The sequence below is a fragment of the Tribolium castaneum genome, chromosome 5, assembly GCF_031307605.1.
Source record: "Tribolium castaneum strain GA2 chromosome 5, icTriCast1.1, whole genome shotgun sequence".
NCBI lineage: Eukaryota > Metazoa > Arthropoda > Insecta > Coleoptera > Tenebrionidae > Tribolium > Tribolium castaneum.
Window position 1 is genome coordinate 6,256,754 of NC_087398.1, and position 12,144 is coordinate 6,268,897.

General features: G+C 30.6%; 2 protein-coding genes across 3 annotated transcripts; one reads left to right on the top strand and one right to left on the bottom strand.

Moving 5' to 3' along the window:
- The first annotated feature begins 6,487 nt into the window (after window positions 1-6,487).
- cni (cornichon) lies at window positions 6,488-7,910 on the top strand. The gene is made up of 3 exons (XM_969761.4): window positions 6,488-6,849; window positions 6,907-7,163; window positions 7,453-7,910. The coding sequence occupies exons 1-3, from the start codon at window positions 6,700-6,702 to the stop codon at window positions 7,478-7,480; spliced, it is 435 nt and encodes a 144-aa protein (XP_974854.1). The 5' UTR covers window positions 6,488-6,699; the 3' UTR covers window positions 7,481-7,910.
- GMF (Glia maturation factor) lies at window positions 7,606-9,161 on the bottom strand. 2 transcript variants are annotated; one of them, XM_008195535.3, is made up of 4 exons: window positions 9,016-9,161; window positions 8,749-8,825; window positions 8,605-8,701; window positions 7,606-8,555 (listed from the first exon to the last, which is right to left on the bottom strand). In XM_008195535.3, the coding sequence occupies exons 2-4, from the start codon at window positions 8,749-8,751 to the stop codon at window positions 8,233-8,235; spliced, it is 423 nt and encodes a 140-aa protein (XP_008193757.1). In that variant the 5' UTR covers window positions 8,752-8,825; window positions 9,016-9,161; the 3' UTR covers window positions 7,606-8,232. The 2 variants fall into 2 exon arrangements, with proteins under 2 accessions (XP_008193757.1, XP_064212856.1); XM_064356786.1 differs by having other exon boundaries at window positions 8,999-9,122.
- Between the last annotated feature and the right edge of the window lie 2,983 nt (window positions 9,162-12,144).

The following is a 12,144-nucleotide window of genomic DNA, read 5'->3' on the forward strand; positions in this document are numbered from 1 at the left end:
CCAATAATTCGCTAAAATTTTATTGCGATTAAAATGTTGTGTACACCGGCTCTAAATACGGTGTTGAAAAGTCATAGATTGAGTGACTCATTTTAAATACAGTAACTATAAACAAAATCAAACACTCAAACAATTTATTGCCACGTAATAATTTTCTCTTTAATTTCAATGAATGAAAGTGGCTTGCTCTAAATTTAATGCAAAGAAACATTTATTTTTTTTGGTTTCATTTTTATTATTATTATTTTATGCTACAAACGGTAGCCAACGTGGAAGCGAAACACAGGTACGTCCATTTTATTGTTGTGTCGTATTTATTTATTTATTTCACAAACCAATAATTCGTTAAAATTTTATTGCGATTAAAATGTTGTGTACACCGGCTCTAAATACGGTGTTGAAAAGTCATAGATTGAGTGACTCATTTTAAATACAGTAACTATAAACAAAATCAAACACTCAAACAATTTATTGCCACGTAATAATTTTCTCTTTAATTTCAATGAATGAAAGTGGCTTGCTCTAAATTTAATGCAAAGAAACATTTATTTTTTTTGGTTTCATTTTTATTATTATTATTTTATGCTACAAACGGTAGCCAACGTGGAAGCGAAACACAGGTACGTCCATTTTATTGTTGTGTCGTATTTATTTATTTATTTCACAAACCAATAATTCGCTAAAATTTTATTGCGATTAAAATGTTGTGTACACCGGCTCTAAATACGGTGTTGAAAAGTCATAGTTTGAGTGACTCATTTTAAATACAGTAACTATAAACAAAATCAAACACTCAAACAATTTATTGCCACGTAATAATTTTCTCTTTAATTTCAATGAATGAAAGTGGCTTGCTCTAAATTTAATGCAAAGAAACATTTTTTTTTTGGTTTCATTTTTATTATTATTATTTTATGCTACAAACGGTAGCCAACGTGGAAGCGAAACACAGGTACGTCCATTTTATTGTTGTGTCGTATTTATTTATTTATTTCACAAACCAATAATTCGTTAAAATTTTATTGCGATTAAAATGTTGTGTACACCGGCTCTAAATACGGTGTTGAAAAGTCATAGATTGAGTGACTCATTTTAAATACAGTAACTATAAACAAAATCAAACACTCAAACAATTTATTGCCACGTAATAATTTTCTCTTTAATTTCAATGAATGAAAGTGGCTTGCTCTAAATTTAATGCAAAGAAACATTTTTTTTTTTGGTTTTATTTTTATTATTATTATTTTATGCTACAAACGGTAGCCAACGTGGAAGCGAAACACAGGTACGTCCATTTTATTGTTGTGTCGTATTTATTTATTTATTTCACAAACCAATAATTCGTTAAAATTTTATTGCGATTAAAATGTTGTGTACACCGGCTCTAAATACGGTGTTGAAAAGTCATAGATTGAGTGACTCATTTTAAATACAGTAACTATAAACAAAATCTAACACTCAAACAATTTATTGCCACGTAATAATTTTCTCTTTAATTTCAATGAATGAAAGTTGCTTGCTCTAAATTTAATGCAATGAAACATTTTTTTTTTGGTTTCATTTTTATTATTATTATTTTATGCTACAAACGGTAGCCAACGTGGAAGCGAAACACAGGTACGTCCATTTTATTGTTGTGTCGTATTTATTTATTTATTTCACAAACCAATAATTCGTTAAAATTTTATTGCGATTAAAATGTTGTGTACACCGGCTCTAAATACGGTGTTGAAAAGTCATAGTTTGAGTGACTCATTTTAAATACAGTAACTATAAACAAAATCAAACACTCAAACAATTTATTGCCACGTAATAATTTTCTCTTTAATTTCAATGAATGAAAGTGGCTTGCTCTAAATTTAATGCAAAGAAACATTTTTTTTTTTTGGTTTCATTTTTATTATTATTATTTTATGCTACAAACGGTAGCCAACGTGGAAGCGAAACACAGGTACGTCCATTTTATTGTTGTGTCGTATTTATTTATTTATTTCACAAACCAATAATTCGTTAAAATTTTATTGCGATTAAAATGTTGTGTACACCGGCTCTAAATACGGTGTTGAAAAGTCATAGATTGAGTGACTCATTTTAAATACAGTAACTATAAACAAAATCAAACACTCAAACAATTTATTGCCACGTAATAATTTTCTCTTTAATTTCAATGAATGAAAGTGGCTTGCTCTAAATTTAATGCAAAGAAACATTTTTTTTTTGGTTTTATTTTTATTATTATTATTTTATGCTACAAACGGTAGCCAACGTGGAAGCGAAACACAGGTACGTCCATTTTATTGTTGTGTCGTATTTATTTATTTATTTCACAAACCAATAATTCGTTAAAATTTTATTGCGATTAAAATGTTGTGTACACCGGCTCTAAATACGGTGTTGAAAAGTCATAGATTGAGTGACTCATTTTAAATACAGTAACTATAAACAAAATCAAACACTCAAACAATTTATTGCCACGTAATAATTTTCTCTTTAATTTCAATGAATGAAAGTGGCTTGCTCAAAATTTAATGCAAATAAACATTTATTTTTGGTTTCATTTTTATTATTTTTTTATGCTACAAACGGTAGCCAACGTGGAAGCGATATGAAGGTAGGTGCATTTATTTACTGAGGTATTGAATTTGATTTGAATTTGAATTGCCACATATTGAAACGTATTGTGTATTTTTTATTTTGTTTAATATTGACAAACGTTGCTTGTTGTAACTTTCATGCAAATAAAGATTTTTATTGGTGTTGTTTTAATTTTTTATTAAATGTCTTGCTACAAACAGTAGCCAACGGAGAAGCCATATGAAGGTAGGTGCATTTTTTTGCGTTTTATCTTGTGATGTGTTGAATTTAATAGCTTGTGTGCCATATATTATACCGTATTGTGTATCCTTTCTTCTGTATAATATTTATTAAAGATGCTTGTTGTAACTTTCCTACAAATTAATTTTTTTGTTGGTTGTGTTTTTAATTTATTTTTTAGGTTTTGCTACAAATGGTAGCAGATGCAGTACAAAAGGTAAGAGCATTTATTTAACGCAAAGTGAAAAAGGTTTGATTTTTATGTACTATTTTTTCATTTCACAAACCAATAATTCCTTTATTCTCTTCATTTTCAAATAATCATTGTTTACCTCATCCTTATATCCTTTTTTCCTGGCAAGAATGCTCTAAACCTCCACGTGGTTCTTGCTGGACAAATTAGTTATTGACTAATTTTTAATTTTTAATTAGTTATTGACTAATTTGACCAATTAGAGCAATCCTTAAATATAACATTGTTGATTGTTTTTTACAGCCGTAAAATTATGTCGCTTGTTGTAATTTTCATGCAAATAAAGATTTTTTCATTGGTGTTGTTTTTAATTTTTTTTAATGCTACAAACGGTAGCCAACGTGGAAGCGATATGAAGGTAGGTGTATTTTATTGCTGTGTCGTATTTGTTTATTTCACAAACCAATAATTTCATAAAACTTAATTGCAATTAAAATCTTGTGTACACCGGCTCTAAATACGGTGTTGAAAAGTCATAGTTTGAGTGACTCATTTTAAATACAGTAACTATAAACAAAATCAAACACTCAAACAATTTATTGCCACGTAATAATTTTCTCTTTAATTTCAATGAATGAAAGTGGCTTGCTCTAAATTTAATGCAAAGAAACATTTTTTTTTTGGTTTCATTTTTATTATTATTATTTTATGCTACAAACGGTAGCCAACGTGGAAGCGAAACACAGGTACGTCCATTTTATTGTTGTGTCGTATTTATTTATTTATTTCACAAACCAATAATTCGTTAAAATTTAATTTAATTTAAAATGTTGTGTACACCGGCTCTAAATACGGTGTTGAAAAGTCATAGTTTGAGTGACTCATTTTAAATACAGTAACTATAAACAAAATCAAACACTCAAACAATTTATTGCCACGTAATAATTTTCTCTTTAATTTCAATGAATGAAAGTGGCTTGCTCTAAATTTAATGCAAAGAAACATTTTTTTTTTGGTTTCATTTTTATTATTATTATTTTATGCTACAAACGGTAGCCAACGTGGAAGCGAAACACAGGTACGTCCATTTTATTGTTGTGTCGTATTTATTTATTTATTTCACAAACCAATAATTCGTTAAAATTTAATTTAATTTAAAATGTTGTGTACACCGGCTCTAAATACGGTGTTGAAAAGTCATAGTTTGAGTGACTCATTTTAAATACAGTAACTATAAACAAAATCAAACACTCAAACAATTTATTGCCACGTAATAATTTTCTCTTTAATTTCAATGAATGAAAGTGGCTTGCTCTAAATTTAATGCAAAGAAACATTTTTTTTTTGGTTTCATTTTTATTATTATTATTTTATGCTACAAACGGTAGCCAACGTGGAAGCGAAACACAGGTACGTCCATTTTATTGTTGTGTCGTATTTATTTATTTATTTCACAAACCAATAATTCGTTAAAATTTAATTTAATTTAAAATGTTGTGTACACCGGCTCTAAATACGGTGTTGAAAAGTCATAGTTTGAGTGACTCATTTTAAATACAGTAACTATAAACAAAATCAAACACTCAAACAATTTATTGCCACGTAATAATTTTCTCTTTAATTTCAATGAATGAAAGTGGCTTGCTCTAAATTTAATGCAAAGAAACATTTTTTTTTTGGTTTCATTTTTATTATTATTATTTTATGCTACAAACGGTAGCCAACGTGGAAGCGAAACACAGGTACGTCCATTTTATTGTTGTGTCGTATTTATTTATTTATTTCACAAACCAATAATTCGTTAAAATTTAATTTAATTTAAAATGTTGTGTACACCGGCTCTAAATACGGTGTTGAAAAGTCATAGTTTGAGTGACTCATTTTAAATACAGTAACTATAAACAAAATCAAACACTCAAACAATTTATTGCCACGTAATAATTTTCTCTTTAATTTCAATGAATGAAAGTGGCTTGCTCTAAATTTAATGCAAAGAAACATTTTTTTTTTGGTTTCATTTTTATTATTATTATTTTATGCTACAAACGGTAGCCAACGTGGAAGCGAAACACAGGTACGTCCATTTTATTGTTGTGTCGTATTTATTTATTTATTTCACAAACCAATAATTCGTTAAAATTTTATTGCGATTAAAATGTTGTGTACACCGGCTCTAAATACGGTGTTGAAAAGTCATAGTTTGAGTGACTCATTTTAAATACAGTAATTAAAATAAAATCAAACACTCAAACAATTTATTGCCACGTAATAATTTTCTCTTTAATTTCAATGAATGAAAGTGGCTTGCTCTAAATTTAATGCAAATAAACATTTATTTTTGGTTTCATTTTTATTATTTTTTTATGCTACAAACGGTAGCCAACGTGGAAGCGATATGAAGGTAGGTGCATTTATTTACTGAGGTATTGAATTTGATTTGAATTTGAATTGCCACATATTGAAACGTATTGTGTATTTTTTATTTTGTTTAATATTGACAAACGTTGCTTGTTGTAACTTTCATGCAAATAAAGATTTTTATTGGTGTTGTTTTAATTTTTTATTAAATGTCTTGCTACAAACAGTAGCCAACGGAGAAGCCATATGAAGGTAGGTGCATTTTTTTGCGTTTTATCTTGTGATGTGTTGAATTTAATAGCTTGTGTGCCATATATTATACCGTATTGTGTATCCTTTCTTCTGTATAATATTTATTAAAGACGCTTGTTGTAACTTTCCTACAAATTAATTTTTTTGTTGGTTGTGTTTTTAATTTATTTTTTAGGTTTTGCTACAAATGGTAGCAGATGCAGTACAAAAGGTAAAAGCATTTATTTAACGCAAAGTGAAAAAGGTTTGATTTTTATGTACTATTTTTTCATTTCACAAACCAATAATTCCTTTATTCTCTTCATTTTCAAATAATCATTGTTTACCTCATCCTTATATCCTTTTTTCCTGGCAAGAATGCTCTAAACCTCCACGTGGTTCTTGCTGGACAAATTAGTTATTAATTTGACTAATTAGAGCAATCCTTAAATACGAATTTTTTTAACGCAGTATGCAAAATCGAGAAATTTTATAAAAATTAAAAAAAATTCGTTAATGTCCCAAGGCGTGTTTGTCCGAACATGATTTTTTTACAGTCGAAGACTCTATCAAAGGGCTTAATCTCCTGTAAAAATAAAGAAAATTGCAGTATATAAAGGGGGTGAAAAAAAAAATCAGTTTGCATTGCTTGAATATGAGACTAAAAAATGCAGAAATTAAATGTATGGTCAAGAAATGTTCTATAAATGTGATATGCAAGTCAGCGTAACAGCTTATTGATGTTTTTATAATAATTTACAATTATTTTGATAATTTTCCTGGTGTGAACTTGGCTGTAGAAAACGGGAATGGTGGGGAAATGGTGGGGAAATGGTGCTAGTTCCATGCGCGCAGTGATTGTCTGGTCGACTGTAATGTTCGTGTTCCAGCACCATTTCACTGACATGACAGGTGTCAGTTGTCAAAAGTCGATAACGGTAACCTAAAAATTGAAAAATAGCCGATTTTCCGTTCTTGGGCTGTTTTTAATCTGAAAAGCACGGGAGTGCCGCCGAAGTTAATGTCCCGTGTTTGAATACCTAATCTAAGTCAAACACAATTATCAAAACGCTGTGAAAGTGTGAATTTTGATAACAACAAAAATGGCGTTCAATTTCCCTGCATTTTCGTATATCATTGCCCTGATTGTCGACGCTTTTCTTATATTTTTCTCCCTGTTTCACGTGATTGCATTTGATGAATTAAAAACTGATTACAAGAACCCCATTGACCAGTGTAACAGCTTAAATCCGGTAAGTTAGCGTTTGTGCATAATTAATTAGTTGTTGCACTGTGACTACTTTTCACAGCTAGTGGTGCCAGAGTACCTCCTTCACATTTTCTTTAACGTCCTTTTTGTTGCCGCCGGAGAATGGTTTTCACTGCTTCTCAACATCCCGCTGATCATTTATCACATCAATAGGTACAGGACAAGGCCTGTGATGTCGGGCTTAGGGATTTACGACCCCACTAGTATTATGAACGCTGATGTCTTGACCAGGTGTCAGAGGGAAGGGTGGATTAAGCTCGCGTTTTACTTGTTATCCTTCTTTTATTACCTTTATGGGTATGTAATAGCGTTAGAAAACGCCCATGATCACACATGATAGTTGTATCATTTTTGTACTGTTACTTTGACGATTTCTGGTCGTAAGAATATAAAATTTATTATGTAAAATGCTCTCAATAAACTATATAAACACGAATATTCCTCTTTATGACAAGTTGGCAATAATTATTAACGTACTGTTCATATGGCTGTGTTTATATAGAAGTGGTGTGATCTTGTGCTAGATTTTGAAACTAACATTATTTTTAAATCAGAACCGAAATCCTTAACTATCTGTTTGTTGCAGAATGATTTACTGTTTAATCTCGGCGTGAGTACTTGCAACTTCCAAAGAATTGAGAAGAAAAAATTGAGGGTGGGATTAAAAAGGATTTCGGTTCTTATTATTATGTTTTAGTAATTGAGGAACGTAATATTAAGCATAATAGAAAGAACTGACTTCCTTTAATCTTAGGGCAGTTAATGTGATTTATTTAGATTATTTGTACACGATCCTGTTAGTCTTTTCTGAAAAATATGCCAGGAGTCTAAACGAGGTCGAGAGTGCTGTGAAAATTTCATAAATGGGTGTCTTGATGTTATAAAATTAAACTTGGCACATCATTTGACATGAAATGGTTTTGGAGCTCTTGACCACGTTCTCTTGGCAATATACTAATCAGAAAAGATTTACATCATAATTACATACATTGCTAGTACTTTACATTATTTCAAGGTATTATGTAAATAAAAATTTATCATTGACTTTGTTTATTTTGTTACAAAAGTATAAACTCGCAATACAAAATTCAACATTCAGAATTTAACAGAATATAGATTTTCTCGCACAATTTGGTGTTTTTGGAATGTCGTTTCAAAAAGTCCCAACTGCTAAACTGACTAAATAAACGTAATCCTTATTGCTTAAGGAATATTTCTAACTAAAATCATTAAACATAAATAAGCAACACCGCACCTTCGATTCTTAAACTTGTGATCAAAGTGACCTGGGATGACAACGTAATTTCACAATCAGGACTAATTTGATTAAAAATTTAATAAACGAAAGCATGATATTTGGTTTGATTTAATTCCCTAACTTTTCCAAGAGCCATTCCTCTGTCAAATCCTCCAGTTCTCTAATTTCAAAAGCTCTGGCAAGGTCGGCTTCACGTTGCAGGGAGATTTTTGATCCTGCATACATTATTTGCAACTCAGCGTGGCTGTCGCGTGGTGTGAAATAGATGAAACACAGTGGATAAGAAACGCGTCCATCCTTGTGTTCCTGGCGATATGATAAAATGACATAACGGGGCTGATGGCTTTGTAAACTCTCTTGAAGTTCTTCAATTGTGATATTCTCCAGTTTTTCGTCGATTATTATTTGCTGTTTTTCACGATCAACTTTCACTATAACAAGTCCATGAAAAATAAACTTAGATGTGGTGACAAGACTTACAAATTAAAGCGGCAGTGTCTTGGGCTTTTCTGAAGCGGAAGTCTTTAAGAGCTTGTTTCACATCATCAGTGACGGCACATATATTCACGTTTCCTGACTACAATTCAAAATAGGCAAAAACCTAATCGTTAATTTCATAATTACCATTCTTTCGTGATTTGCCTCAAAGCTACATTAACGTGAGCTATTGGATTTTTGATTTCTTTGATACTACGCCGCAACTGGAAAAACAATACGTAAAACAAGTACAATAATCAGTCAAAATTATTAAGAAAATATAGGAGACAGGTAAACCCGATAAAACACAATTTCCGGTCAGCAATACAAAAAATGTATTGTTCTCGTTTTGCGGATATAGTGATATTGTGATCAAAATACCCATAAAAATGCGTACTTTTATTAATTCCTTACCCCTAGAACTAAATCACAATAAAAAGTCTCTGAAATTATCCAAAATAGTTCTTGTTTTTATCAAAACTTATTTGACATTTCACTTTGACGCATGACACGAATGTCACGAATAAATGTCAAATGGTGCTGTTTAACTGGTTGCCTATAACAGCTTAAACCTGCAGAATGCAACTTGTAGTACACGTTCATTTAATAAGAAGTGCTCTAATTTAGTAATTAGTAATTAATAATAATAATAACAATACTTACAATAATAATAGTAACAATTATAAATAATAGTCTACCTAAAGTATTCAAGGAGCTGAAATTTTTCTTTAGCAAATAATTTCAGACAAAACAGCGAAATCATTTTCATAAAATTCAGAAATAAGAAAAGTTCATAGTAGCTATTGATATTTTATAATTATCGTGTAATTATTGAGTCACGCTTTATGCATTTTTAACAATTCTGCACTTCTATTGTTTTAGAATTAGACAAAAAAATACTGGGGCAACATTTTTTATTTTTTCTTTTGCCTGTAAATAAATATTTTTGACTATTGGGATAAACCCCTGTTTACGAAGCACAAAGGCGTTCGGGTTGGATTTGTCAGAGGTCAAAAGATCAGTCGCGTGTTCTTCGACAAGTATATTAACACAGGGAGTTTGAATGGGGGCCGGTTTGCTGTTGTTTTAAAACCAATTTGAAGTTTACGACGTCATTTTAAAAAAGCTAACAGTGCGGGGTTTATGTTTCCCCTTTTGTTTGTGTATTTAGTAACGTGACTCTTGGCGGGTTCACCAGCAAATATGCAGTAAATTGACTGGCGCGGCGCACAAATCATTATCCTATTAGAAACTAAACCCGCACAATATTTTACTGTTGCATGCTGATTATTGTATTGCTGTTGAGGTGCTTGCAACGAAATTAGCAGATAAATTCTATAAACACAAACAATAATAACAGAACAGTAGGTATATCATGTTCTGAACCAAATCCACATGACCACATGTCGTAATTCATGTAAAGACACAAGAATAAATAATTCTCTGAGTGTGTGTTGTTGTTGCCTGACATTTTTATTAATCCCAATTCACCCCTAAAACACTTGAACTATTCGTTTTTCACTAAAGTGTGAACGTAAATTTTCCCGGGGAACGTTTTTATTATCCTTTAGAGGACACATTTTTCAAAATAAACAATAAGTATTTTGACGGTTTGCTTTGGGTACTTAGTAAGAATTAAGGCACAAATAGGCGTGCCTGAATAAAATAGAGAAACGCCCGCTAACGCCATTGGAAGCGGTGCGTTTCCCCACTGGCGTAGAAATAGGTAATTTTTATTTCAATATTGACAAACCCAGAGCCCGGAGCAGTAATTTTAGACAACAAATATTTTATAGAATACATAAGCCATCCAAATAGTGTAGGAAAAACACATGCTGCGTTAAATAAAAACATTTCTTCTGCGATTTTTACCATAAAATCGAAACAAAGTGCTCATGAAATCGCTTTATTTGCTAAAAGTTTCGTTGAAGTAAATTATTTGTCGAATAAATCGGTTAAAAACGAATGCGTAGCTACTTTAAATCATCTTATTCTGATAATTGGATAATTTATTGGATTCCTTTTCTAATAGCAAGAAAATCGTAGCTGATCTCACATAGTAACAAAAATGTGCATGAGGTAATTAGCACTAAGTTGATGAGTTGACATAATCAGAAATACTTACGTATGTATCGACACGCGTTATGGGGACTATACCCATACGAAAATCTTACGAAATGAAATGGGCATACTTGATATAAATTGCTGATTTGTGTAAATTCAAAGAAAAAAAAATTTTCAGACTAAAAAATTATTTATTCATAACTCTACAGAGGTAAAAATTCATGAATTGTATACTTAGATGTCTTTTATAAAATTATAAATTTAAATAGGCCCAGAGAAGAAAAGGGAAATTGAATTTCTTAAAATTATAGCAGCACATTTATTTGTGTGTTGTGCTTATTCAAAAAAAAAATTGTGTATCAAGCTACAATGAGATGCATTTTTTCTAAATCAAATTACACATTAAACAATTCGCTTTTGTTCGTAGTTTCAAAAATTTTACTTTGTTTACACGAAACGGAATGCTAGTGAATGGTAGGTAGTATTTTTTAAATTAAAGTTATAGAAGTTATGCTATGCTGTATCTTTGGAGTAGATGTGAATGCAGACTTATTTTAAAGTTTTTGATGATAATGGTAAGCTATGTAATATTATTTAGTATACCTACCACGTTGCGTTCTATTTACTGCAAGTTTCTGATCAAAGCGAGATCAAAGAAGCTCGGGATTTTGAAATTAGGTTGGCAAAAGTTTTTACATTATTATCCAATTTTACCAACTCTATGAGCCCACTGTGATAACAAATTTAATCGAACACATGATTTTTTACCTGAAGTGTGTATGCGATCCGTCATGTACGTGTAAAATGACCACGCGAACCAAGTCAGCTGTTGACACATTTAGACATGCATCATATAAGTATGATGTAAACATAAACTAATTACCTAGTCACTAATAACCAGAGCAAGGACAATGATGTAAGATTTAGGTATATAGTAAAGTAAAATGAGGATAAAATATTGCGTTTTGATTGAGATGAAATGATTATGATTCAAAATGAGACAACTTGGCTGGTGTTTTTAGTTTTTTCTTCATTATTTTTGTTCAGGAAAAGGTCAAAAATTAGTCAATCTTTGAAATTTTTTTTAAGAAATAGTGAAAATGACTGGATCGAAATTTACAGATTCAATTAGCACATTTTATCAATGGTTATTTGATTAATGCCCTGTTTAGAGGCAAATTCACATAGTACTTAAAAGCGGACGCCATTAGAAGAAAAACATGTTCAAGCTTTTAAGATTGTAATTTTGTAAAAAAAACTTTATTCATAATTCAACCAGCAATAGAAAATAGAAAAAAAAGTAAAAACAAGTAGGTACGACTATATACATCCTACTACTTTATCCTCCCATTTGGGTGTAAAACTTCGTTTTATCTCAACGTGTTTCAATAAAAATAAAATTTTCTTTCATAGTTTGCAAGCCACATTTTATTGGAATCCTAAAATCCCAGATTATTTCGTCGTGTTGCTTAAAATCTT